The sequence below is a fragment of the Sarcophilus harrisii genome, chromosome X (assembly GCF_902635505.1).
Source record: "Sarcophilus harrisii chromosome X, mSarHar1.11, whole genome shotgun sequence".
In the NCBI taxonomy this organism is placed as follows: domain Eukaryota; kingdom Metazoa; phylum Chordata; class Mammalia; order Dasyuromorphia; family Dasyuridae; genus Sarcophilus; species Sarcophilus harrisii.
The window spans coordinates 17,517,793-17,545,765 of record NC_045432.1 but is presented as its reverse complement, the minus strand read 5'-3'; the positions used below and the strand labels follow the sequence as shown (position 1 = coordinate 17,545,765).

Here is a 27,973-nt window from a genome sequence, read left to right as displayed (position 1 = left end):
GAGCACTTGGCCCTGGGGAGAAGGGCTATGTCCCCATTGAAGACTGGAGCAGAGAAGGAGAGCAGAGAGAGTGACATGGAAGACTTTTCCCATGTAGAGTTGGTGGGAAGAGGTAAACATTGGTGGCAGGTGGCTTCTGTTTTATAAAGTGGCAGCAAGTTTAAGTCAAATAAATCATAAGGCCTCTGGCTGAGAGGGGTGAGAGTTTGGTGTAGGAGGTTAGAGGAGACAATTTGGGGGAAGGTGATGGAGATTCATCTGAGGAAGAGAAAAAGGATTGCCTTGGGCATTGATTAGCTAATAAATCTAGTACTCCCCAGCATGCTCTGAGTAGGAGCAGAGGAAGCAGGTGGTGGAGGGAATCCAAGGATGGAGTTTGGCAAGGCATGAATGGTGATAAGACAAGGGACAAGTAATTCAAGAGTAGAAGACTTGAGTAATGTTGACCTGGTTAACCACAAGCTCAAAAGAGATCGCACGAGTTGTAGGAAGGTGTGTGTTCTTCCCATTAATAGAACAACTTTTGGAAAGTATATCCCTAATGGAGGGAGAAGGAATTTTTCTTTTCTTTCTTTTTTTTAACCTCCTAATTTGCCATGCTATTTGATGAAATGACTTTTGCTTTGAATTAATGTATCTTATCAAATCAGCTTACTAAAAGTAAATGCATTAAAGAGAGCCCATTTAGCCATTTCCCAACTGATGGACATCAACTTTGTTTCCAATTTTTTTTTTTACCATTACCTTATTCCAGTTTTACATATAAAGAAAATGAGGCCTATAAATGGAAAGGGAAATTCCGATAAGCACTGAGATGAGATTTGAACAGAAAGCCAAAGCGAAGGTACGAGGCTCTTTCCATTAGGATATGGGGCTCCATGCCTATGGCTTTTCCTCCCTTCCTCTGTGGAAACTCCTTCCTCTGATGTGAATCAGCACCTGTTCTGTAACTTAAAAGTTACCTGAAGGGGCTGAAAGCTTAAGACTGCCCAGAGTCATGCAGTTAGGGCCAGAGGCCGGCTCTCTATAGTAAGCTCCACAGCATCTCTCACAGCAGCTCAGTATCGACTTTAATGAAACAAAATCTACTTTTAACGAGCATTTGTAAAAGAACTATCTTTGGTCAGACTCCCAATTTGGAGTTGGGAAAATAGCACCAGGCGTGTATATATATAACTGTTTAATGCTTTTTACCACAAGGTGGCAGTGTCCTGGTATATTTCAGAATCTAAACTGATTCTGTTTACAAGCTCCTAGCTAGATTTAGAGGAGGAGGACCTCAGGGGCCATCTAATCCAATCCCAATCTTCAACAGCCGAGGAAACTGAGGCTGGACGAGGGGAAAGGACTTGGCTAATGTCACACAGGCTGTAACTGACTGTAGAGCCAGGGCTCCTGCCACAGTACCCTGCTGGCTGATGGAGAACCCACTGAGGTTTTTAAAGACTCAACAGTTGCTGGTAGGGCCCTCGGAGGCCTTCAAGGCTTAAATGAGCAAGAGGCCCCTCTTTGAAATCCCCAAATGGCCATCTGAGCTCTTGGTTAAGCCCTCCACTATGGTGGAACCTAACTTCCTGAGGCAGGTTGCTCCAATCTTGGAGTGTCGGAAATTTTAACTTATATTTTGAAAAGCTGTATTTAGGTTAGGTTGTTCAGGGGAGAGAGCACTGGGTCTGGAGTCAGAAGACCTGAGTTCAAATTCAGCCTCAGATACTTACTAGCCGTGTGGCCCTAGGCAAGTCACTTCACCCTATTTGCTTCAGTTTCCTTATCTGTAAAATGAGCTGGAGAAGGTAATGGCAAACCACCATAGTATCTTTGTGAGAAAACAACATGGTCCACAGGGTCACGAAGAATCTTCTTCAGCCTTTTTAACTGAACAAATTCATGGGGGAGTTGGGGAGGCTTGAGTTCCAGTTTCTCTTCTGCCACATATGTCTGTGTGTCATTTCATTTCTCTGAGCTGGTTTGGTTGTCTGTACGATGGAAATAATTACTACGCAGAGTTGTTGGGAAGCTCAAGTAAGATAATGGGTGATAATTTACTTTCCAAATCTTAAAGCACTAAAGAAATATCACTTATTATTAAATCAAATGTAAATCTGCACCTCTGAATTTCTTTTTTTAAAAATTATAACTTTTTATTGAGAGAGCCCATGCCTGGGTAATTTTTTACATTATAATATATAATATATATAATACTCACTGAATATATATATATGAATATATGAATATATATTATGTATATTGATCCTTTGATCTATTATATGAATATATATATGAATATATATAATAATAATACATTATAATATTAATAATATAATATATATATAATACTCACTGAATTTCTAATAAAGACCTTGCTGTCCCCTCCCCAGTTCAATCCTCCAGGACCACAAAACTGCTCCTTTTTCTTCTTCTTCGACTTAAACTTCAGCTAGAATTGACCTTTAAGATCATTGAGTCCAATGATGAGCTGCAGATCGGCAAATTGAGACCTCGGGGAAGTCCAACGATTTGCCCGACATCACATAAGGGATAGAATGAGAATTCAAACCCATACCTGGCACTTCTTCCACAAGTCCAGGTATCAGAACCTGTTCTACCCTCCAAGGCTAAATACCCTCAGTTCTTTCAACCAAACCCAATATCGCAATATCAAAGTTTTCAAAGAAAACAGTTAAAAACAAATAAATAATAAAATTTGCAGTGGCAGCAAAGAGAAAGTTCTTTTCCTGTCCTGATCCCTGGATCTGAACATCCTCCGGTTTTTTAATGGCCTTCCTAGTATGTGGCCCCCTTGACCTGAACCCTCCCCAAGGTGATCTGCTCAAGGCAGAGGGCAGCGGGCCTCTCACCTCCCTGGCCCTGGACCCTCGACCTCTTTTCATGACGACCTAAGAGACCCTTCTGTTGTTTGGCTACCACGTTCTACTGCTGGGTCATAGCAAGTTTATAATTATGTGATTGTTTTTTCTGTCTAAACTAACTTATTATCTGAAAACTTATTCCCTCCTTCAGAGCAGGAAGGTGTGTATGGGGGGGCTATTGAAACAAAATATCTCATACGTTGTTAGATGTAGGTAGATTGTTTTGGCTTAATTGTTTGTTTTTTTGTTTTGGGGGGGGGTTTTGGACAAGGGAGGATTCAAACTGAGGGGGATGTGTGGGAAATGATCACTAATAAAACAGCTTTGAAAAGGAATGATCAGTAACATGTAAAAACTTTCAATGATGATGCAATGAAACTTGGACAGAGCAAGTAATATAAAAGGGAGCAAGAATGAGCCTGTGACCTCTTGCCACAAGAACTGCCCTCACCAAGGCCCAGCAATAAGTACTCTGTAATTTATGACTTTAGAGAGTCGCTTGGGTCACTGGGAGGTTAAGTACCCTGTTCCTTGCAATCACCCAGCCAAGATGTAGCAGAGGTAGGGCTCGCATCTACCTCTTCGTAACTCCAAGGTCTTCTATCTATCCATTGTTTCACAGTGCCTTTTACCAGAAAAATAATATACGGGAAGAGCCGGCTCCACGGCCGTGTATGTCAGTGTGACCTCTCTGGCAATGATATCCCCCAGATTCTATGTGGCGGTTCTCTAGTCACGCTCCTGCAATAGACGGAGGCTGGCCAGCTGTGGGGTTGGGGGAATGTGGGTCAGATGGTGGAAGGGTTGCCACAATGGGGGAGCAAGGGGGCGCCATCAAGGAAAGAGCCAGACCTTCCCCGAGCTCTACCTCCTAGAAGTGAGCGGACGATCTTCCCTAGTTGCTTTGTTGGGGAGAAAAGGGGGCAAATTGAGAGGTGGGTCTAGATGGTTCAGTGGTTAGGGTCTGTTCACTGGAACGCTCCCCCTGACAAAGTTGGCTCTCCCAGCTTATGTTTTGGGATAAACCTCCTTCATATGAGAGCAGGCTGAGAGCCGCGGGACACGCTTATCCTCCTAGATCAAGCTCAAATAATCTGAGCCGCAGGGTAAGAATGCTGAATTGGGAATAAAACAAAACATGGCTTCAGAGGATCTTGGGATCGTAGATTTAGAGACCATTGAGTCCAACCCATTTCATTTACGGATGGGAAAACAAACAAGTGACTTGTCCAGGGTCATATAGCTAGTAATTGTCTGAGACTAGATTTGAATTCAGGTCTTCCTGACTCTCAGTCTAGCACTCCATTCACTATACCATGCTGCCTCCCGATTCTACTCTTGTATCACTCTGGTAAATGACTTAACTCTCTGAACCTCAACATTCTCATATATAAAATGGGTATAAGAAGAACACTTATCTCATAGGATCGTTGTGAAAACCAAAGAAGAAGGCCCTTTGTAATCCTCAAAGCACTATAGAAACGTCAATTATTATCAACATTAATATTATGACTGCACAACTGAACACAACTAGGCGTGACTGGGCATAGAACCTTTCTTGCCAACAGGGCAAAGTTGAATTTAATAATCCAGAACAACAATAACACAGGCCGGAAACTCAAGTCTCCTCCTGTGTCCCCCGACACTCTGGTACAAGTGGCCACTGTTCAAACATGTTCTGGCTTCGTGGGATCCAGGGCTCCCCCCCCCCCATTCTCTTCATTGTTTGCATCAGGGAGAGGGATGAGGGGGGGGGGGATGAAAAACCAGAGAATCTCATTTCAGGGAACAAATTGTACCGGATTCTGCTTCCATTTGCTTAACAGGGAGCGTGGTGAGGGGTAAAAGAGGGAACTTTTTCTAGGGCTGTGCTCCAATTTTAAAAGCAAGCTGTAAGCTAGGGGAGGAGAAGGAACCTAGCATTCAAGGAGAAAAGCCCTTGGAGCCAAACAGGCCCCGGGGGGCTCAGGTTCTGGAGCTCCTTACTGGATTTCTAGGTTTTGTCTTGAGGGTTGAGCCCCTGGGGGTGTTGCCACCTGGGGAAAAGGGAGGCTGGGGCAGAGAGCTGATCCTTATTGAATGGAGACTTCCTAGCTTTAGAGCCTTCCCAGCAATCAGTCATGTAAGAAGCATTTATTAGGCACTTCTTGCGTACCTGACACTGTTCTACAGGAGATGGACAAAGAGGGAAATATGCCCTGCTTTTGACCAATCGACAAGCATTTATGGAGTGCCTGCTGGATGCGGGGCTTTGTATTACACGCCGGGGTTCGCACGAAGACAAGGAGTGAAACATTCCGTGTCCTCCCGGAGTTTCCGGCGGGGCGGGCTGGCATTGGGAGCAAGGCTGAGGCCGGGGGCTTCTCATCCCTCCTGCTGCCTCCAGCCAGCCTGCTTCCTTCCTCTCCAGGGACAAGAAAACGCTCGGCCCAGGCGGGGACAGCCGGGCAGGGGTGGGACGGGAAGGGAAGGCTGCCTGTGCTCACTTTCTGAAGGAAGGATGTGACTTGGCTAGTGGGAGCGGGCCCCTGAGCCCGGCCGAGGGGGCCGGGAGGAGGGACCTCTGGGCAGGGAGGCTGGTGTTCGTGCGGGGCTCTGGGCTTCGCCCCGGGTCAAGGGACCTATGAACAGCTGCTGCTAACTTTCTTCCTGCCCTCCAGGAGTGATTTACATGCTGTCATAGACCTCTGGTGGTTCCGCAGTGTACAGCGCTCTCTCCCGCGCTCTCTCCCCGGCTCTCCGGCTCTCTCTGGATCGCTCTGATCATTCTGTCTCTGTCTCTCGTCTCTCTCTCTGGATAGCAGTCTCGGGCTGGGGCTCTCTGCTTCGTTCTGTCTCTCTGTGTGTCTCTTCGTCTCTCTCTCTGTCTCTTCGTCTCTCTCTCTGTCTCTTCGTCTCTCTCTCTCTCTCTCTCTCTCTCTCTCTCTCTCTCTCTCTCTCTCTCTGTCTCAGTTTCTCGTCCTCTCTCTCTCCCTCTCTGTCTCTCTGTGTCTGTCTCTGCCTGTCTCTGTCTCTCTGTGTGTCGCTCGCTCTCTTTGCCTGGACCTAGGAGGGAGAGAGAGGCTTCCCCTCAGACTCTCCTTCTCTCCTGCTCCACCCCACCCCCGCCCCCGTCCCCGCCCCCTCCCCCTCCCCAGCCGCTCCCGGGAGTCTTCCCACTGTCGCTACAGGTCCAATCCCGAGTGCGGGTGGGAAGTTGAGAAACTCGGGCTGTGTGACCGGAGGCTGCGGCGGCACCACCGGGCGGCGGCGGCAGGAAGCCGGCCCCGGACACCCGGCTCCGCCGGACACCGACTGGGTCCCCGCGAGCCCAGCGGCCGCGGCTCTCCGAGCAGCCGGGGTTGTCGTTCGGGGACCGTCCGGGAGCCGCTCCGTCCCGAGCCGCGATGGCGCTGCCCTCACCTGTGGGGCTGGACTGCTGCACCTGCTGCCTGGACCTGGCCAGCCGCAGCGGGCAGGAGGCGGGCGGCGGCGGCGGCGGCGGCGGCGGCGGCGGCGGCGAGGGCGGCGGCGCGGGCGCCCCGGCCAGCCCCAGCGTGAGCAACTTTCGGCAGCTCCGGGAGCAGCTGCTCTTCGCCAACCTGAACGCCGACAAGCTCAACCGCATCATGCGCCAGGACTCGCTGGAACCCGTAGTGCGCGACCCCTGCTACCTGCTCAACGAGGGCATCTGCAACCGCAACATCGACCAGACCATGCTGTCCATCCTGCTCTTCTTCCACAGGTAGGCGAGCGCTCGGCCCGGCCGGCCGCGCCGAGGGGACCAGACCATGCTGGGGGGGGAAGGAGGGGGGGGAAGGCCTCTCTCTCAGCCGGCCCGGCGAGTCAGCGCGGGGCCGCGAGTCGCACCCTCCCAGCGCGCCTTCCCGCGCGCCACTGGGCGTCCGCACTCGGGGCCGCGCGGGGCGGGTTTCGGGCCCCTCTCTCAGAAAACCGGCTCGAGTCGCCGCGCCCAACGTCCGTTCGCTTATGGAGCCGATGGGCTCCATGGAAATGCGGCTCTCAAAATAGTACCAAAAGCCCGGCTCCAGGTGGGGAAGCGGGAGAGCGAAAGGAGTCGGAGGGGGGTGGGACGGGGAGGGGGAGGGGGAGGGGGGAGGCTGGAGGCTTCGCGGGACACTAGCCTATAAGTTGTCCCTGCCGGTTGGCACAGCTTGGGGGGCATCGGCCTCCCTGTAGGACCGAAAGCCTAGGCGGGGGTTACAGTGCCCTTGGGTACCACCCCAAAGGTTTTTCTCCCCGGGGCGCCCTCGGGGAGCGAGCTAGGCAAATATATCTTGGGATTCCAGATTCAGGGCTAGGAAGGTCCCAACCCTCTTCATCTTGTGAGGAAACCGAGATCCCATACGTGAAGTAACTTCTCAAAGTCACCGAATCTGAGAAAGGCAGCTAATCTAAGCCCTTCATTTTACAGATAAGGAAACCGAGCACACAGATGTGAGTTAACTTGCTTAAGAGTGTAGACACAGTTCTTGGGGATATAAGCCCAGGAGAAAAAACAAAAATAAAAAAAATCTATCTTAAAAAAAAAAGAGTGTAGACACGGAAATCTAAGTGAGGGTCTTTAATCCTTTTTTGTGGGCGTGTCATGGACCTCAGCAGTCAATCTCATGAAGAATCACATTTTAAATATATACAAATCAAGTCCAAAGGAAAATCATTATATTAAAAAACAATGATCAAAATGTGCCTTTTATTTTTAAAAACAAGCTCACAGATCATAGGCTAATTTAGATTGTGTGTATGTGGGTTTTTGGTTGTTTGTTTCCTTTTTTGGTGAAGCAGTTGGGGTTATGTGATTTGCCCAGAGTCACACAGGTAGGAAGGCCGGATTTGAACTCAGGTCCCCCTGACTTTAGAACCAGGGCTCACAGGTGTGAACCCCTGACATAAAGCTGGAAGGAACCTCAGTGGCTGACCTATCCATTTTCTTAATTATAGGAAAATCGAAAGCCAGAATTAGAGTAACTTGGCCCAATTTCATAGGATCAGATATCTAGAAGTCGACAAGCAACCTCTCATTTTCTACATCAGAAAACCGAAGCCCACGTAGGTTAAAGAACTTCCCAAGGTCATCACACCAGGGGGACATCTGAAAGTTCCAGCTGAAACAGCAAACTGGCCATGACTTTCAAATTCAAAGCTGATGTACCTAATAGGAAATGAAGAACAGAAATTTAAAGCTAATAGAAGCAGATGCACAAGGAGGTGGGGGGGGGGGGTGGCAAGGAAGGAAATTATCTGGGTCCCTTTGATGTTTGTAGGGTAACGGAGGTGGGAAGAATTTTTTCTTCCCACTGAGAATGGTGACCCAAAAAAGCAGACAAATGGCTCTTGAACCCTGGGAGAGAAGCTAACGGCTCTCAATTCTGTGCACAGGAGAAAGCTGAAACCAAAGGCTGCTCTGCTCTGCATGGCATGTTGAGCGATCCTGCCAGGCAGACTCTAAAGGGACAGGACTCTCATGCCTGAGAAAAGGCTAAGCTAGAAGCCCTCTCACTGATTTGGGAGGCAGCCCCCTTGAAAAGCCAACTCCTTCCAAGTAGGGAGAAGTTGAGCCTCAGGCAAAAGAGCCATCTCTTATTGAATGTGCTTATAATGGAGAGAGACTCCCAGCAACTTGCTGCCCCCTCACCCAATTCCCCAGTCTCTCCGCTGTTTTCAGCACTCCAAGGCTGGCTCTCCAAGATGGCTAACTTAAGGGCCCAGACCCCCTAGGGACTGCTGAAGCTCTAGTGGCATTTCCCCTCCATATTGACATGACTGCAAAAAGTCAGGCCGACACCAGTGCACAGATTGCTGGTGCTTGGGGGAAAGAGAGCTGGGTTGGACTTGGGGGGAATGTCTTCAAACTTGATTTCTGGTCCCAGCTCAGCCAGGGACAGGCTTAGTCCCTTCTCCATTGGGGACCTCAAGGTCCACTCGGAGATCTTGCAGCTTTAGGAGCTTTGCACCTACGTGATGAGGTCTGACCCATCCCTGGGAAAGGCAGTTGGCTCTCTAAGGACACCATGGCATACCCTGATGAATAGAAGGGATCCTTCAAAGAGTGCTTTAAATCCAAAAGATTCTTTGTGTATATATATATATATATATATATATATTTTCTTTTGCATGCGACCTACAATTTTATTCACAAAGGGAATTCTCAGGGAGAAAACTTCTTCCATCAATGTAAAAGGGCACCAAGAAGGGTCTCCCAGCCAAGATGTGGCAGAGCTAGGATTCCAGTCCAGGACTTCCCTACTAAGAGGGCCACTCTCTATCCACTGTGCCACAAATAAAGAAATAAAAAGGCTGGTCCCCAAAGCTACATCTCTTCAGAGAGAACGACACAGGGCAGGGACCCCAGATGCCACCCTTGGGTGGGGTAGCACACAAAGCACATCTAACTTTAGCAAAGGACAGCTCATCTTAGTGTGCAGTGCTTTTCCTATTGCTGTAGAACACAACTAAGGAGATAAGGCCATTGGAGACAGATAGTCATCTTGGACAATTATATAAAGGAACCAACCTCCGCAGGCCAGCATCCCAGAATACTTAATGGAATCGTTCCTAAACAGCGATCAAACAATGATTATGATCAGAGAGTGTTCATGGAATGCTAGGAGGTCCTGAACTTGAGCTAGAAGTTCCGACTGTTTTCGGTGTCCCGGACCCTTTGAGAAATTCATGTCTTCTCATGTCTTTTCAAAATGTTTTTTTTTTAAGTGCATAACATACATAAGATTACAAAGGAAGCTAGTTATTTAAAATAGTTATCAAAATCCTTTCCCCCCCAAAATCAGTTCACAGATCTCAGATTAAGAGCCCCTGACAAGTATAATCTAGTACTTTCTTTTGAAAAACCGGGGACAAAATTTTCAAAAGATTCACCTCAATTTCCATCCAGCCGTGTTTCTTGGAGGTAGTCCAATACAGATATTGGCCCAGATTCTGGTCAAAGGGCACCACCCAAGATCAAAGAATTGACTAGGATTTGTTCCAGGAAAGATTTTCTGGTATCCTAGATTTTTGGACTAGAGATGGATTATTTCCGATAGGCTTAAAAAAATAAAAGAGAGCGAGGGAGAATGTAGTATAGAGAAAAGAGACGCTGAATGGGGAGACGTGGGGTTTAAAGCCCTGGCCTTGATAAATAGCAAGCAAGTCTGAGAGCTGGGCTCAACTCATGGCTCACAAGAGCTGTACAGAATAACACTGTGCTATAGTGGACAGAACAGTGAATTCCGAGAAAAAGAAACTAGATTCAAATTCCACCTCTCCCACTATATGGCCTTACAATTTCCTTATCTGTATCACAGATGACAAATTCTCGAACTTTTATCTTGCTAATAACTTGAGAGAAATGGTAATTAGGGATACAGAGATGAGTTCTCATATTTCACCTTGAAATATTAAATTTTTATTGATACCTTTTATTTTTTTCATTTCTACACATATCCATCTCTTCCCTATTCATAGGACCATCCCTTGCAACAAAGATTTTTTTAAAAGAAAAAAATAAAATAAGAAAAGAGAAAAAGAAAGAAGTTCAGAAAAATCAACCTGCACATCACTGAGTTCGATAGTATCTGTAAACTCTTGCATATCCACAGCCTCCACCTATGGCAGGAAGGAACATTTTCTAACACTTCTGAGCTTGATCATTAGAAGATGTAACAGTGTTTCAGAGTTGTTATTGTGGTTCCTATTCTCATTGTTGTAGCCATGGTTTATATAGTTTTCCTGCCTACTGAATTGATTCTGAACCTCCCCATGCTTCTTCTAATTCTTCACGTTTGTTATTTCTTGCAACATAGTAATATTCCATTCTATTTTTAGATCACAATTTGTTCACGCATTTCCCAATTGATGGTCCCCTGCTTTGTTTTTCGAGTTCTTACCATAAGAAGTTCTGCTAGGAAAAGTTAGGTGCATTATGGGACCTATCTTTGACATCCTTTTGGGTTATATTCCTAGCAGCATGGGTCAAAGGACATTTTAGTTACTTTGTAAAGCACAATTTCAAATTGGTTTTCAGAAGGATAGGACTAATTCACAGATCATTAATGTGCTTATGTTTCCTTCGCCCTCCCAATATTGATCGTTCCCATCTTAATCAGTTTGGAGCAGGGTGGGGTGGGGTGGGTGTTGTGTGAAACTATGGAGGTGTTCTTATTTGCAATTGTCCTTTTATTAATGATTTGGAACAATCTTTGATTAATACTTTGCAGTTATTTTTGATAGTATTTTATTTTTCCAAATACGTGTTAAGGTAGTTTTCAACATTCACCTTTGCAAAACCTCTTATTCCACATTTTTCTCCCTCTCTCACCCCCTCCCCAAGACAGCAAGCAATCCGATATGTTAAACATGTTGCGCTTCTTCTAAACATATTTCCGTAATCATCATGTTGCACAAGAAAAATCAGATCCAAAGTGAAAAAACATGAGAAAAGAAAAAAAAAAAAGCAAACAACAACAACAAAAAGGTGAAAATCTATTTTGCAGTTATTTTAAGATTTATTTGTTCATATCCTTTGACCACTTATCCAATGGCTCTTGTGTGTGTGTCTTAGATTGATATACTTAGAGATATTTGATACAAACCTTTTTCTTAGGCAAAGATTGCCTTTTTTATTTTACTCGTGCAAAAGTTTTAAAATTTTATATATTTGATATGACATCTTTTATCTTTTGTGATTAGCTCTGTTCCTTATATGGCAAAGATTTCTCCACCTCAGCCATTTTGAATTTACTGTTTTTTTAAAAAAAATTTTTATTATAGCTTTTTATTTACAAGATATATACATAGGTAATTTTTCAGTATTGACAGTTGCAAATCCTTTTGTTCCAGCTTTTTCCCTCCTTCCCCCCACCCCTTCCCCCAGATGGCAGGTTGACCAATACATGTTGAATATGTTAAAGTATAAGTTAAATACAATATATGGATACATGTCCAAACAGTTATTTTGCTGTATAAAAGGAATCGGACTTTGAAATCGTGTACAATTAGCCTGTGAAGGAAATCAAAAATGCGGGCGGACAAAAATAGAGGGATTGGGAATTCTATGTAGTGGTTCATAGTCATCTCCCAGAGTTCTTTCCCTGGGTGTAGCTGGTTCAGTTTATTACTGCTCCATTGGAACTGATTCGGTTGAACTTACTGTTAAGGTTTATGGTATGTTAAGATTTGTGAGAGTCTTTTTGCTAGAGTTTTTAGAAATTGTATGATCAATGATGTTGGTATACAGCGGAGAGGGGCAGGGAATAAAAATTGATACAAGCACACTGATATCTGTTAGAGAACTATGGAAAACCATACCATTGCCCCAGTTCCTTATGGTTTACCTACTGTTATAGTTCCAAGAAGATACTCCCAGACTCTAAACTGAAATCTCACAGGAAAGGCAGCAATGGCTTTTTAGAGGCAAACCCTCTTAACAGTTTGAAAATTCTTAAGATATAATTGAAACTCAGAGTTATATTAAAGTATCCCCCTTGACATTACAGTTCCACATACAGCATCCTTGGGCTGTTTGTAGGTTTCACAAAATCATGGACTTCAGAATCCTACAACTTCATTGTTAGAAAGACACCCCAGCCATCACATATCCCAATCTATACCTGAAAAAGGACCCCCATGCTTACTAAATGATTTATTGGAAGACACGGAGAGTTATCCTGCCACATTCCTTTCAGCAACCCAACTTCTTAAGATTCAGACCCAACCACCAAGATTGAAGAGAAAAAAGAAACATCTCTTCAGCAGCCCTAGGTTAACAGATAGTCCTATCTCGTCATAAAAGGAGACCTAGGACGTGGAGTGTCTTTCCATTAGTTTGGGAAGTCTAGCTGTTGGCTGGCAAAATCCACAATCTGCCCTCCATTTTACTTCTGTCGATGGAAGAGGAGGGTTATTATGGCAACGTGGAGGCAGGTCAAACCAGTTTGACCTGGACTACTTCCACCAGAGAGGGAGATGGAGCATCTAAGGAATTGAGACACAGATCCATCTTCCCAGCTATTGGCATTCCAAGTTTCCACATGCTGAGGTTTGCTTAGCAAGTGGATTATGGGAGATGGAAGGCATTCTCCTGTTGATGTCACCTGCAATGACCCTTATAGTTAATCTCAGACTACTCTGTACAAAAACATCTTTGAAGAATGAAAGAAGCATCTTGAGGCTTCAACTCTGTCTTTAAGATCCCCAGCGGTATCTGAAGCCTTGTTCAACCTTACACTCTCCAAGGATGGGGAGCTCCTTATCTCCCGAGGGACCCAAAAAAAGACCTACCTCAAACATCTTTGTCCTTTCTTCTGAAGGACCGGGCCAGGGCAAAGAAAATGAGAACTGGAAGAGGGGAAAGGGAGGAGAAGAAAAAGGGAGAGTGAAATGGAAACCCAAGGAGAAGGGAGGGGAGAGAGAGGTTGCTGCCCATGCTTGGCAAAAAGAATGAAGTAGAAAAAATGCCCCGTGTAATGCAAAGGGTAGGTCATACAGTATAATCGAATTTTATTTGGCACATTTAAGGTGTAGCATTTTGGGACACTCCCCAACTAGTACAGTGGGTTCCTCAGACAAGTTTACCCCAAGTTCAAGATATTCTGGAGATCTGTAGCCACTCAAAATAATAGTTCGGGAGCCCCAACTGATGTGTTTACTTTTGCTAGTCAGCCAGAGGACACAATTAGGTCAAGACAAAGGCATTTAATGAAATAACATAGTAAGAAAAGTAGGAATAAAATATTTCCCCCATAAAACTAGGGCACACTTTTCCTCAAAGACACTATCAGTGGCAAAAATAGGTACCTATGTAAGGTACACATGGAGAAGCACACGTAAGGAACAAATGTCTAGAGCAAACATAAGGAGAAGCACACGACAAGGGAACAAGGAAGAGACAGTTGGTGATTGAAGACGATGTGTAGAATTGGAGAGGGGAGGGTGCTCTCGGTGAATGGCCTCAATCTGCATGTCGGGAGGTGAGGTCCTCTGCTGAGAGGAAGGGGGCAAGCTGGATGGTGGGGGGGGGGGACTTGAGGAAAGAAAGGAAAGTTTGAAAAAATTGCTAAAGGGAGTAGGATCAAACATCAATCAGGGAAATATTAAGGCCTTGCTGTGGAGCAGTGGGGGATCAAATGACAGTAGGTAACAAATGTGTGGGGAACCTAGTCAGCACAATTGGATGTAACAGTAGCTCAGGCCACCCCCCAGTGCCATGCAGTGAATGCCAGATGTCAACCTAGTCTATATTATACCCTTGAGTTCCTTACTCCACTGTCTTATTCCTTCCACATCCCAGCCGTGGATTACTGCCACCATCCTTCTCATTCATTCTAGCTTGAGTGCCGTTGTACCCCCTTGACAGATAAATTACCATATATTTTATATTATCAACAGTTATTTTAAATGGAATTTCTCTTTGTATCTCTTGCTGTTGGATTTTGTTAGTGATGTAGAAGAATGCTGAGGATTTATGTGGATTTATTTTGTATCCTGCATCTTTGCTAAAGTTGTGGATTATTTCTAATAGCTTTTTAGTAGAATCTCTGGGGTTCTCTAAGTATATCATCTGCAAAGAGTAATAATGTGGTTTCCTCATTACATACTCTAATTCCTTTAATTTCTTTTTCTTCTCTTATTGCCAAAGCTAACATTTCTAATACAATACTGAATAGCAATGGTGTTAGTGGGCAACCTTGTTCCACTGCTGATCTTAATGGGAATGGTTCTAGTTTATCCTCATTACATATGATGCTTGCTGAGGGTTTTAAATAGATGCTAGTGACTATTTTAAGGAAAAGTCCATTTATTCCTATACTTTCTAGTGTTTCTAATAGGAATGAGTGTTGGATTTTATTAAATGCTTTTTCTGCATCTATTGAGTTGATCATATGGTTTTTCTTAATTTGGTTATTGATATAGTCAATTATGCTAACAGTTTTCCTAATATTGAAGCAGCTCTGCATTCCTGGTATAAATCCTACTTGGTCATAGTGTATTATCCTAGGGGTGGCTTTCTTTAATCTCTTTGATAATATTTTATTTAAGATTTTTGTATTAATATTCATTAGGGAAATTGGCCTATAATTTTCTTTCTCTGTTTTCACCTTACCTGGTTTAGCTATCAGCTCCATATCTGTGGTCATAAAAGGATTTTCCCCCTATTTTTTCAAATAGTTTATATAGAATTGGAATTATTTGTTCTTTAAATGCTTGGTAGAATTCACATGTAAATCCATCTGGCCCATTTTTTTCTCAGGGAGTTGGTTAATAGCTTGTTCTATTTCTTTTTCTAAAATGGGACTGTTTAAGTAATTTATTTCCTCTTCTGTTAATCTGGGCAATCCATATTTTTGTAGATATTCCTCCATTACACTTAGTTTATCAAATTTATTGGCATAAAATTGGGCAAAGTAACTCCTGATAATTGCTCTAGTATCCTCTTCATTGGTGGGTAGTTCTCCCTTTTCATTTTTAAGACTAACAATTTGATTTTCCTCTTTCCTTTTTCTAATCAAATTAACTAAAGATTTATCTATTTTGTTGTTTTTTTCATGAAACCAACTCTTAGTTTTATTTATTAATTCAATAGTTTTTTTAGTTTCAATTTTATTGACTTTTATTTTTAGAATTTCAAATTTGGCATTTGGTTGGGGTTTTTTAAATTTGTTCTTTTTCTAGCTTTTTTAGTTGCAAGCCCAATTTATTGATCTTCTCTTTCTCTATTTTATGCAAGTAAGCCTCTAGAGATATAAAATTTCCCCTTATTACTGATTTGGCTGCATCCCACAAATTTTGGTATGTTGTCTCATTATTGTCATTCTCTTAGATGAAATTATTGATCGTGTCTATGATTTGCTGTTTCACCCATTCATTCTTTAGGATAAGATTATTTAGTTTCCAATTGCTTTTTGGTCATTTTCTCCTGGCCCCTTATTGAATGTAATTTTTATTGTATCGTGATCTCAAAAAATGCATTTACTATTTCTGCCTTTCTGCATTTGACTTTGAGGTCTTTATGTCCTAAGATATGGTCAATTTTTGTATAGGTTCCATGAACTGCCGAGAAGAAAGTGTACTCCTTTCTGTCTCCATTCAATTTTCTTCAAAGGTCTATCATATCTAGTTTTTCTAGTATTCTATTTACCTCTTTAACTGTTTCCTTATTTATTTTGTGGTTTGATTTATCTAGTTCTGAGAGAGCAAAGTTGAGATCTCCCTCTATTATAGTTTTGCTGTCTGTTTCTTCTTGCAACTCTCTTAACTTCTCCTTTAGGAATTTAGATGCTATATCACTTGGTGCATATATGTTTAATATTGATATTGCTTCATTATCTATAGTACCTTTCTAGCAAGATATAGTTTCCTTCCTTATCTCTTTTAATTAGATCAATTTTGCTTTTGCTTAATCTGAGATGAGGATGACTACTCCTGCTCTTTTGACTTCACCTGAAGTATAATAGATTCTGCTTCAACCTTTTACCTTTACTCTGTATGTATTGCCCTGTTTCAAATGTGTTTCTTGTAAACAACATATTATAGGATTCTGGCTTTTAATCCAGTCTGCTATCCACTTATGTTTTATGGGAGAGTTCACTCCATTCACATTTAGAGTTAAAACTACTAATTCTGTATTTTCTGCCATTTTATTAACCCCAAATTATCCTTTTCTCTTTCCTTTTCCCCTTTCCCTTCTCCCCAATATTTTACTTATGAGCACTACTTGCCTCACAGTCCTCCCTCTTTAGAGACTCTCCCCCTTTCTTATAACTTTCCCCTTCTATTTAGCCTACCCCTTCCCTTTTCCCCTTTCCCCTTCCACTTTTCTATAAGAGATGTTTCTCAGTGAAACCAAATATATCTAATATTCTTTTTGGGGGGGCCAAATCTGATGAGAGTAAGATTCACAAATATTCATCACCCTCCCTTCTTTCCCTCAGTTATAATATGTTTTCTTTGCCTCTTCCTGAAATATAATTTCCCTCATTTTACTTCCACTTTCCCCTTTTTTTCTGTTACAATCTCCTTTCCATCTCTAGTTTCTTTTTTATATTATAACAGTAAAATCAGATTATACATGTATTTTCAATGTATACCCATAACAGAAATACAATTCTCAAGAGTTTTTTTTTCTTTTTACATTTTTATGCTTCTCTTGAATTCTATATTTGGAGGTCATTTTTTTTTTTTGTTTAGCTCTGGTCTTTTTATCAAAAATAAATGGAATTCACCAGTTTCATTGAATGTCCATCTTCTTCCCTGAAAGAAAATGCTCAGTTTAGCTGGGTAGTTTATTCTTGGCTGCATTTCAAGTTCCTTCACCTTTTGGAATATCAGATTCCAGGCCCTTCGATCCTTTAATGTGGAAGCTGCTAGATCCTGAGTAATCCTTATTGTGGTTCCTTGGTATTTGATTTGTTTCTTTCTGGCTGCTTGTAATATTTTTTCTTGGTCCAATAATTCTCAAATTTAGCCACAATATTCCTTGGGGTTTTAATTTTGGGGTCTCTTTTAGAAGGCCTTTGGTGAATTCTTTCAATAGGCATTTTACTTTCTGATTCCATGATATCTGGGCAGTTCTCTTTGATGATTTCCGGAAAGATAGTGTCTAGGCTATTTTTTTCATCATGTATTTCAGGGAGTCCAATGATTCTTAGATTGTCTCTTTTAGATCTATTTTCCAGATTGACTGTTTTCCCAATTAGGTATTTTACATTTTTTCCTATTTTTTCATTTTTTTGGTTTTGCTTGACTGATTCTTGTTGTCTCATTGACTCATTCATTTCCATTTGTTCAGTTCTGAATTTTAGTGAATTATTTTCTTCATTTATTTCTTTTACTTCTTTTTGTATTTGTCCAATTGAATTTTTAAATGTGTTGTTTTGGTCTATGGAATTTTTTCCATTTCACAAATTCTATTTTTTAAGGAGTTATTTTCTTTTTCTATTTCACAAATTCTGTTTTTCTGGGAGTTGCTTTCTTTTTCCATTTCATCAAATCTATCTTTTAAAGAGTTATATGCTTTTCCCATTTCACTAAGTCTATTTTGTTTCTCTGTCTCTCTGTGTGTCCTTGTCTCTGCCTCTCTCCTGTCATTTTGTTCCTGCATCATCAACCACCCACCCATTGTATATTCCTAATTAGATGGTCCTGTAGACATCTTAAAGATGTCCAAAACAGAATTCATTCTCTTTCCTTCAAAACCGTCCCCTCCTATATCTTCCATTGACTCCTCCACCCACCTTCCATCTCACTGCCCCCTCCTTAGTTCAGGTGCCCATTACCTCTCTTCTGGATTACTGCAATAGCCTCCTATTCTGTCTCCTTACATTCATTCTCTCCCCTCTCCAGTCCAATGCACCCAGCTGTCAAAATCATCTTTCTAAGAGCAGATCTGACCATGTCACCCCTTACCCATCCTGCCCAAAAAGATCCCAGAGCCCCATCTCTCTTCTAGATCAAATATAAGTTCCTCAGGTTGGCCTTTTAAAGGCTTTCATAATCTGACTTGTTCCTTCTGTTCATGTACCCCAAGGTCTATACAAATGAGTTTGCTCCTATTCTCTCTGTACAACATTCCATCTCCCACCTCCACATATTTGCACAGGTAGCCCTCCCTGTCTGCCATGCACGTCCTCCTCCCTTTCACCTCACAGTTTCACTACCTTGATTCAGACTTCAGATCAAGTGATTATCTTCTGAAGAATGCATATCCCAATTCTCACTTCCCTTCCCATCACAATCTCTTTCAGAAATTCATTTGTCATTAATTTTCTTTATACATGTTCACCACACCACCTTCCACACACAATGAAACATAAGCCCCACTTGCTGTTTTTCTATTTTTCTAGCCTTATTCAGTTCCTAGAACTAAGAGTGGTTTCATAGATGCTTGTAGAAAGAAGGAAGGAAAAAAGGGAAAGAAGGAAGGAAGGAAGATTGGAAGAAAGGAAAAGTGGAAGAAAGTAAGGAAAAAAAGAAGGAAGGAAACAAGAAGGGAGGGAAGAAAGAGAAAGGAAAGAAAGCCAAAAAAGGATGGGAGAAAGTAAGGAAAAAAGAAGAAAAGTAGGAGGGAAGGAAGAAGTGAAGAGGGAAGGAAGGAAAGAAGGAGAGAAGCAGGAGGAAGGGAAGGAAGCAAAAAAGGGAGAAAGTAAGGAAAAAAAGAAGAAGAAAGAGTAGGGAGGAACAAGGAGGAGAATGAAAGAAGGAAAAAAGAAGGAGAAACAAATAGGAAGGAAGAAGAAAAAAAGAATAAGTAAAGGTGGAGAAGAGGAAAAGGAGACAGAGGAAAAAAGAAGACAAGGAAGGAGAGAAATGGAGAGAGAAGAAAGAAAAGAAGGAAGGAAAAAGAAAGGAGGGAAGAAAGCAAAAAAGCAGGAGAAAGAAGAAAAGAAAGAAAAGAAGAAAGAAATGAAGGAGTGAAAGAAGGAAGGAAGGAAAGGAAAGACAAAAGAAAAGAAAAAGGAAGAGAAAGAAGGAAGGAGAAAGGGAGGGAAAGAGAAAAGAAAGAAGAAAGAGAGAGGAAAGGATAAGAGAAGAGAAGGAGTGGAGGAGAAGAAGGAGAGTCTAAAGATCTAAACCGGAGAAATACATTGTCAAGTAGGAAATTACTTCAAGGCCCACTGAACATGAAAGAGCTGTTGGTAGGGAGAGTTAGGTTGGAGGTGCTGAGAGATTACTGGTTAAGGGTCGGCTTCAGGAAGTGAAGAATCAGAGGGCTGGCCTTCTTTAAACCCTTGGCTCAGGTGGGCTTGCTCTGTTTGAGGAATGATTCTTCTCTAAAGCTCTTCCTTTGGTCAATCCAGGAGGTCCTGGCTAAACATTCCAGGTTTGGGCTGCTTTGTTGTTAACTGAGGTTAAAAGTCTGCTTCGACCAGGGAGACCCTCAAGGGCCCCTTTCCTCCCCCACTGCCTGCAGTGGCTCAGGCCCCTTCAAATGAAACCCTCTGTTTGGGAGGAACTGGTTAGGGTTTCCTTTGCTTTTTCTCCTGCCTCGTGCCAGTCATGCCCAACATTCATGTATGATTTGGAACGGGGTAAAAAGTTAATCCTCGGCCTTAACAGGCAGAGCCCTCAAGGGGTTCCCAACTTCAAGGAGTCTATTTAGGTTGGTTGGTTGGTTGGTTGGTTGGTTGGTTGGTTGGTTAGCTGAAAGAGGGAGCCTTGACCTGTGATTTCTTTGGCGTCAGGACTTCCTGATGTGAAAAGCTGCTTTCTGCCAGAGCTGAGCAGCAATTGGTGAGCTACGGACAGGCCTCGAGAATCAACTGAGGCACCTCAAAAAGTAACAGTCTGCACTGAAGCTAGGGCCGACACCCACAAAGCCATCTCCGAGCCTGGGGTCAGTGCTGTGCCTTGTCATGATTATTTATTTTGAATGAATTTATCAGAAGCTTTTATATATCTGAGCTAGCTCAAGGCACAGCTTTATAGGAACAGGACGGCTGAGTCTGGGGAGGGTCAGAGGCAGGGCTGCCAGTAGGCAGCCCAGAAGGGGCTACGAGGCCTGAAGCACCCTGAGGGTCTGGGGGTGGTAAGGAACACGAACGGTGACAGGTGGACAGGCAAGAGACACAAAGTGACTAACTTGGCCTCCACCCCGGTCTGGCTGAGACTCTCCTCAGTCACCCGCTGCTCATTCGGTGCTTTTGCTTTCCTGTCCCTGAGAGACAGGCCGCACTGTCTCCTTGGGCCTATTTCTGTCCTCTCAGATGACTTCCCAAGTCCCCGATTCCAGGTTGGGTGCTGGCGACATTCTTCAAAGCAGCCTCAAAGGCCAGGAAGGAAGTCTGGGTCGTGGGGACCGAGGAGTCCGCAGCGGACCAGAGGACCGCCACGTCTCCGGCCGCCTGCCGGGCCTGTGTTTATTTACTGTGACTGGGGTTTAACTGGAACGTTCTTCCCTTTTGTAATAAAGCGCCATTCAATGGGAACCGTTGCCAGTGTCAGGTCGGGATGCCGTTTGCCAAGGACTTGGCGTGGTCACTGGAGAGAGGGGTGGGAAACAGGGATTCTCTTTTGGGTTTAGGAAGAGAGAGCAGCTAGGGACAGACTGTCCCAGGCTAGTGACGAGCAGGAAGGGACAAGGGTCATGTCTACATTTCAGTGCAGTAGCCTTGTCAGGCAAGGCACGGAAGGCAGCAAGGCATCTCTGCTGCCAGAAGGCCTGAGCCTACACTGGATTTAGCCCCAGTTAATGCCTTGGGGAAGCGGGCCAGAGGGCCACAGAGGGATGGAGGAAGCTTTCCACAAGGCCCCCCACAAAAAACAATAGAGATGTAGGGGCAGCTGGGAAAATGGATACCTCTTCTCCATTTTCACCAAAGCAACATTTCCACCTTCATTCTGCTCCCTGCCCCCACTCCCTCCAAGTGGTGTAGCAGGTGCTTTGGGACATGGGGGAAGGGATGTGGCCAGGCAAATGTGCTAACCTTCTACTTGGGATGGGACTAGATCTTGGCAAGACTGGGGAGGAGGCAAGATCGGGAAGCCAATGTCTGCTGCTCTCCCACCCATCCACGCCCCCTTCCCACTGTGGTAGTGGTCCTTTTGCAAACTGAATGTGTGGCCCAGGATGGCTACTGGGTGCACAGCACAAACTGTTCTGCATGGAGTCGAGGGAGGGGTGGAGAATATCATGCTCATGTCTCATTGTTCCACGGTTCAGTGGGCACATGACCAGAATGGCTTTTTATCCCCCTGAGAGTCCTTTTCCCTGTAGTCAAGGCCTACCTGAAGAGAAGCAGTGCGGTTCAATGGATAGGCCCCAGGAAGATCTGGCTTTCGATTGTGACTCGCTCCCTTTCCCTTCCTGAGCTTCACTTACCTCTGTGCTAAGAGGAGGGACACTGGTGGTCCTCGAACTCTTTTCTCAGAGCTCCCAGACACCAGAGGCAGCTTCCTCAAGGAAACTTGCCTTCCTCACCAAATATTTGTGCTTTGGTATTCAGCTCATTTCCTCTGCTCAGGGGAGATGGAAACCATCTGGTAACATCTCAGGAATCTGGCCGGCTCCACTCTCGAAGGACCTTCCAGGTGGGGGATCAGTTAAAGCCAGAGGAGAAAGGGGAGAACAAGGGAGAGGGAGGGAAGGGATGCCAGGCTCTACTTCCTAGCTTGTCCCGCCCCAGCTCATCCACCCCCAAGTTTGGTTGGCAAGGCTGGCAGACAGAGCCCCGACCCACGTTAAAACCCGATACTACAGAGATGTGCTGCAGAGATCCCTCTGGTGTCCCAGGGGCTACTGGTCTGGCTCAAGTTCATGGTGATTTCAAATAGTCTCGTCGGGGGGGGGGGGGGGGGAGGTTTGTGAGGAACATACTCATAATCAAAGAAACAGGCCGGGCTTCAGGGGTGCCGCACACACAGCTGGAAAAGCCAAGGATGGGATGGAAGGGGCTTGCTGTGTGGGGTTCACCGGGGAAGGGTGGAGATGTCGTGATGGAACAGGCTAGGGTCTGGGGATAATGGCACTGTTGTTACCAAGGGGAACACCAAGATGCAATGATAACCAATGGCAATGGGCCCCTCAAACCAAGAATCAGAAGTGGGGTCTCCCCACCCTTTGGCCCTACCCTTTCTCCCCACCCTTTGGCCCTACCCTTTCCCCCCACATCTGCTTCTTGCCTTTGCTGCTCTTACTGAGGATTAAAGGAACTGTTTGCTGTTCAGAGAATTGTCCTCGGGACAGACTTGACCATGTGCTGATTCCAGATCCATTGCCCTTACGTTCTGAAAGTCAACCAAGCTAGCATGAGTGCAGAAAGGTTCTCGGTGGTTTTTCTGGCTAAGCCTGAGAATTAGGTTTCTGGTTTAGTGCAATTAAGCCCCTATTGACTTAATCTAAGAAATGGCTCTCTAATGAGCTAATTTGCCTACATTCCCTTCACCACCACCCACTAGTCCCATTAATCATCGATTTCATTTGCTCCAAGAATCAATTAGTCCTCCCCCTCTCTTTCTTCTCCCCCGTCTTCACTTTCATTACTCTAGGGAAAAAGTCTACATGGCAGGGGTCCTCAAACTACGGCCCGCGGGCCAGATTCAGCAGCTGAGGACGATTATCCCTCTCACCCAGGGCTAGAAAGTTTCTTTATTTAAAGGCCCACAAAACAAAGTTTTTGTTTTTACTATAGTCTGGCCCTCCGACAGTCTGAGGGACAGTGAATTGGCCCCCTATTTAAAAAGTTTGAGGACCCCTGGGACTCTAGAGGAAAAGGAAACTGTTCTTGTAAAACAGAAAAAAAGAGAAAAGAAACAAGAAAGCAAAGCCCATGAAAAAGAATAATGGGTCCATGACTTGAACTCAAAGCCATGGTAAAAATGCAATGTTGCCCTTCGATGACGGGGAGGTCCATCCTCAGCATCATTAGGACTTCCCAAGGCCATTCCTGCCAGGGTTTTGTTCATAACGGGACTTGTTCGTAAGTGACCTTGAGTACTTTCTTGGGGAAGTGGTATGATGAGAAGGTCCAGTGAAGCTCCCGATGCTGTAGTAACTGGGAAAGCGATACAGAATCATCCTCAGGTTTCTGGCTTCTCACTGGTGGGGAGCATGGCAGTTCCTTTCCAGTGTCCTTACCTTCTTCAGATGGTACCCAGCTTTGGAAACTGAACCCTCAGTCTTTCCACTCACAGCTAAATGTTAGATTGCCCCTAAGACACTTTGACCAATTATGTAAAAAACAATTAATCACATCAATCTCTTTGGTTTTAAATGTGACATTTCCAAATAGATCTCTCTCCACTTCTCTTCCCGATGGGCAAAAACAAAGCCCAAAAAGGCATTTTACCAAACGAGGCTGACGATACATCTACTATTGCCCTGACCTCTCCCAAAGAAAGGAGGGCAATACAATGACTTCCCCACATTCAAACACAGTTACAGCGCAACCAGTTTCTGTGGCTCTTTTTCTATTCGATTCTTTCCATTTCCATTGGTACAGCCATCATGTCCATTGTCTTCCTGGTTCTTATTTCACTCAGCATCAACTCATGCATCTTGGAATTCTTCAGACCTGTTCTTTTTTATGGTACAGCGATAGGACATTGCATTCATCTAACACAATGTATCTAGACACTCTCTCTGCCTTGCTTTACTCCAGCTGTTGATTAGAAGACTATGCTTGAAAGGGAGCCTAGGGAAGGGGACACCTGCATCCAATGTCCAACTTTTGATGTGTTGGTTGCTGGGCTGAGTTGGGGTTTTTTAAACCTCTCTTTTCTTCTTTGTCTATGGGATGGCTCTCTTGGAGTTGGAAGGAAAGAGCTGCATTGGGAAATGTTGGTAAGGTCGATACAAAAAGATATCAATACATTAAAAACCATTTTCAAGCTCTGTCACTTGGCCCTTCTCAAGGCAACAACCTGAGTTGTCCTTCAGCGGGTGGACGACACGCTTTTGGCAAATGAGACAAATAAGCAGAGACAATTTCTGGAACATCCAGCATGCATTAAACCAAAAACAAAAATAGCCATTGTTATTTAATAGGTGCCATGGAATATATGAGAGAGACAGCTTAGCGTAGAAGTTGGAGAGCTGGCTTTGGAGTTGGGAAGACTTGAGTTTGTCTCCCTCCTGACACATCCTGGCTATGTGTAAAGTCTCAGTGCTCTGGTCAGTTCTCTAAGAGTAGACTTTGCAGAGAAGATGTCAACCTAGATTGGTAGATGGAGTTTTCCTCACCTGGATGATTCCAATACTAATGAAATCTCAGGGCTAGTCCCTGTCTCTGTCCCTTTAGAGTATATAAATCAGGTCCATCAGCATTTATTAAGCACTTGTGCTGTTAATTCATTAATGTGCTATATTAAGGCCCTGTGCTAAGCCCTGGGTATACAAAGAAAGGCAAAAACAATCCTTGCCCAAGGAGCTCGCTGTCTAATAGAGGAGACCAGATACAAGCAGCTATGTACAAACAAGATATCTACCAAAGAAATTTGAGTATTCTCAGAGGGAAAGGACTGACACTGAGGAGAACCAGGAAGGGCTTTTTGCAGAAGATAGAATTTTATCTGAGACTTAGAGAAAGTCAGAAAAGCGAGGACTTGGAGGTGAGAAGGGAAAGAGTTCTGTGCACGGGATACAGTCAGGGAAAATGAATGGGGTCAAGAGATGGAAAATCTTGTTGGTGGAACTGCCAGGAGGCATTGGATCACAGAGTACATGAGAAGGAGTAAAGTGTAAGAAAATGGAAAGGGTAAGAGGGGCCAAAGGGTTTTGAAAATCAAATATGGGATTTTCTATTTAATATTGGAGGTAATAGGGAGCCACTGAAGTTTATTGATCTGGTGAGTGACATGATTAGACTTTGATAGGTGAGTAAAAAATGGAGGCATTTGAAGCAGGGAGACTATTCAGAAGGCTATTGCAATAGTCCGAGCGTGAGCCATTGAAGACCTGTGCCGGAATGCCAGCAGTATCAGAGTAGAGAAAGGAGTGTACATGAAAGATGTTAATAAGGTAGAATGACAGATCTTGGCAGCTGATTAGGGATAAGAGAGAATGACAAGTTAGACCTGACTCCTAGGTTGTAAACCTAGACAACTGGGAGGATGCTAGTGTCCCCAACAATAACAGGCAAATTAAGAAGGAGGAGCTCCGAGGGCAGAAAATGAGTTCAGCTTCAGATACATTGAGTTGCTGATGTTTATGAGACATCTAGTTTGAAATATCCAATAAGCAGTTGGAGATCAAGACTAGAACTTCGGAGAGAGGTTAGGACTGGACAAATTTAAAAATTATCAGCTTAGAGATGATCATTGAACCCGTAAGAGCTGATGAGTTCACTAAGAGAAGGAGTCTGGAGCCCAGCTTCTTAAACTGTGGGTTGTGACCCCATATGGGGTCTCATAACTGAATGTGAGGGAGACAAAAGTTTGATTTATTATCAGTAAATGTTTGATTTGAATACCTATTTTGTGTATCTATATACCTGGGGGGGGTGTCGAAATTTTTCAGATGGAAAGGGGTGGAAAAAGTTTAAGAAGTCCCAGTGTAGAAGGAGAAGAGAAGATGGCCAGGCGTGAAATGGGGGTGTGGGGGTGGGGGTGGACATCTGTCATTAGCAGGCAGGATCTGGGTGAGGATCCAGCAAAGATGACTGAGAATGAGGGATCATACAGGCCAGAGGGGAACCAGAAGAGAGGGGTGTTATGGGAACTCTAGAGAGAAGATAGTAGCAAGGAGAAAACCAGCTTGAAAGAATGGTTAGTGCTAACCCTTAGTCTTCCCTAAAAAAAGGAATAGGAGTTCATCATCATTCAGAGAATCCTGAATGGATGCTCAAGGAAAGTATTTTGGCACCAGAAGAAGTGTCCTTGGAAGGATAGGGGAGAGATAGTTTGAGAGGAGGAAGGAAGCCATTCCCAAAGGGGACCAGGTGGGGCAAGAGTGAACCTGTTCTCTCAGGGTGAGTTTGTGTTTCCAGGGACAGGCAGGTCAGTGAGCTGGATTTCCTGTCCTTCTCCTCGCTCCTGGCCAGAATACTGACTTTTAGGACTTTAATAGACAGGAGAGAGGAGAGACCTTTCTGCTCCTGGCTAAATTCACCCTCTGAACTCTTGGTCCAGATGGAGAAAGGAAGTGGAATGGGGAAAAGAGGAGTGAGCAGAACCGGCAAAATTCAACTTGCTTGCTCCTCCTCCCTCCTCTTCCATTATCCCTCTCCTGTCTTCTACCTAGCCCTCCCCAGATCCAGGGGCCTCATCTTCTCAAGGCTGTTCAGAATTCAGATTTAGCCCTCAGCCTTTCTGCTAGCAACATCTGCTCACAAGGTCAGATTTGTAAGATTGGTCAACTGCATCCCGCTAAGGCAGGAACAGGACGGGAAGACAGGAAGGGGTCGGCGTCTGTGGCACTGACAGGTCCTTCCAAGTCCATGCCATCCCAGAGCTCTTTGAACATGTGAGTAAAGTATCGATAACTGCTTAAAAGTGGCAGAGAAGGGACTAAAATGCATGGAAAGAAATGAATCTCCTGACATCAATCTGGTACAAAGAAACAAAAGCCCCACGGGGGGCCTCCAAGATGGAGGATTTCTGGAACTACGATGGCAACCGCCCAAAATGAATCTGTAGCGGTAGTATTCTAGGTGTTGAAGACAGACTCACAGGGGAAATATTTGAAGGCCAAAGGGGTCTTCCAGTTCATGCCACAGAGACGATAAGGCTGTCCCTGATAGCAAGGGTGACTAGAAACCTTTGTGTGCCCCAGCTGGACACTTGACAGCATTCTGACATTTCGATGGCCCGAGATACAAATTTAGAATGGATTACAAATGTCATGAATTTATCTGTGTTGGAAACCTCCTGGCATGTGTCCTGGAGAAGGTGCAGAGAAAGACAGCTATGATGATTGAGGAGATGAGAGGGAAGGACAAATAAAGGCTGAGAGTAGTTGAAATTAAAGTCTGTAAAATGGTGGAGCGGAGAGAATGATCGTGAACTTGTTTACTAAGCAAAAGCAAGCCTGCTTATGGGATTTGTAGGAATCATAAGGCAAGGCTAAAAATCTTGGGGTTATTTATTTAGAAAAAGGAGTTAAGGGGTATAGAGGGGAAGGAGAATGGATAACAGGCATTTTCAAGAATATGAAAAAGCAAAAAGAGACCAAAAAGAAGCATAAATGACATCACAAAGGATTCAGATGAGCCGTCAGCAAGAATTTCTTGACAAAGAAAGTTCTTAGCCCCTGAACTACTTTCTCGGTGCTTACATGCACAGCGTAACCATAGAAGGGGTGAAATACCTCTGGGATGGTAGGAATGGTGCACTGTCTAAAAGTGTCTGAGATCCAGTTGATAATTTGGGCAGGAGGACGATCTAGAGAGACAATGGGAAAAACGGGGGTGGAATGACCCAGCGTTTCTATGAGCTAAGTGGAAAAGCAAAACTGTTGGAAACAGCAATCTATATGGAATATTTGCAATAGGTGAAAGTACTTTTGCAGATCTTTTTATAGTAAAATCTGGGAAATCTTTTGAGGTCATTAAAACCAGGATGGCGCCTTATATGTCTGGTATGCTTTGGGACAGGAGGGACTGGGGGCCCAGGAGGGTTCATTCCAGATTCATGTTTTTATAATTGTCATCCTTCAGCCTTCTCTTTTCTTTAAA

General features: G+C 44.1%; 1 protein-coding gene across 1 annotated transcript in view; it reads left to right on the top strand.

Annotated features, from left to right (window-relative positions):
• The first annotated feature begins 5,888 nt into the window (after nucleotides 1-5,888).
• The window catches only part of TSC22D3 (TSC22 domain family member 3), an 86,443-nt gene continuing 64,358 nt past the window's right edge, over nucleotides 5,889-27,973 (top strand). The window contains exon 1 of the mRNA XM_031944819.1: nucleotides 5,889-6,594. Within this exon, the coding sequence (XP_031800679.1) occupies nucleotides 6,257-6,594 (338 nt within the window). The 5' untranslated portion in view covers nucleotides 5,889-6,256. The remainder of the gene's footprint in view (nucleotides 6,595-27,973) is intronic.